The sequence below is a fragment of the Saprolegnia parasitica genome (assembly GCF_000151545.1).
Source record: "Saprolegnia parasitica CBS 223.65 unplaced genomic scaffold supercont2.100, whole genome shotgun sequence".
NCBI lineage: Eukaryota > Oomycota > Saprolegniomycetes > Saprolegniales > Saprolegniaceae > Saprolegnia > Saprolegnia parasitica.
In genome coordinates this window covers 151,610-152,481 of record NW_012156494.1, presented here as the reverse complement: position 1 = coordinate 152,481, position 872 = coordinate 151,610, and the positions used below count along the sequence as shown (strand labels likewise).

The window sequence follows — 872 nt, the reverse complement described above, 5'->3', positions numbered from 1 at the left end:
GCAAATCGACATTGGCTGCGACACACGAGCAAACAAGGTCAACGCGTATTATTATACACTATTTCAACACCTTTCTGAACGAAGACGACATTGATACGGATTGCATCATGGAGGCGGCGGCTGCATGACGATTTGCGCCTGGTGAATGCGGCGCTGAATCATGTTTTTGTGAAACTGGGCAAACCCACCGGCGTTCCTGACCTAACGCCCCTTGGTCAGAATAATGGTAATAGACAATATTGTCGTCGTCTACCGGTTTTGGAATGACGATGGCCATGGGTGCTTTTGTCTCTCGTGCTGATTGCGCCCCTGCACGCGGCGTCACGCGTGCCTCGACGCGACGCAGCGGCAGTGGTGCGACACGCGGAGTGCGGTGGGGGCCAGCATCGGTTCTTGGCGGCGACGGGAGGTACATCGCTCGCCGTCACGTGCGGAGTACCCGTCGAGCTACTGCGACGCACCTTCTTGCGCCTACATGACCACTTGAATGCCGCTGCACATGCTTTGGATGGTGTACAGTTTAATCGTTTTTTTGGCGAGCGACGACGAGAGCATGAGCGACGCCGTGCGGCCCGAGTTGGACCCAGCGGAGGCGCTCTTGAGAGCTGACGACCGCCGCAGTACGACACTGCGCCGAAAGGCTTGCCACACGGCGTTGCTTTCGAGCTCCTCGGGCTCGTAGTTGTCTTCGGACGGGTTCGAGTCGGAGCCACTCGAGTTTTCCGACTCGACTGCACTTTCGGGTGGGCTGGGCACGCAGACGCAAGCTCGTCGAGGAGACTCAGCGCGGGCCTCGGAGTAGCGAAATCGTTGGCGCCAAAGCCGTCGTACTCGTGAGCAACGTTGGGTTCGCGCGCAATCGGCTCGATCGG

The 872-nt window shown here is 58.7% G+C and overlaps 1 protein-coding gene across 1 annotated transcript; it reads right to left on the bottom strand.

The window, feature by feature from the left end:
* Positions 1-105: 105 nt before the first annotated feature.
* Positions 106-863, bottom strand: SPRG_12457 (hypothetical protein; the record flags this gene model as incomplete). The annotated part of the gene is made up of 4 exons (XM_012352504.1): positions 106-201; positions 414-471; positions 518-712; positions 763-863. Coding segments are annotated over 4 exons (450 nt in total), but the record flags the coding sequence as incomplete, so codon positions are not given.
* Between the last annotated feature and the right edge of the window lie 9 nt (positions 864-872).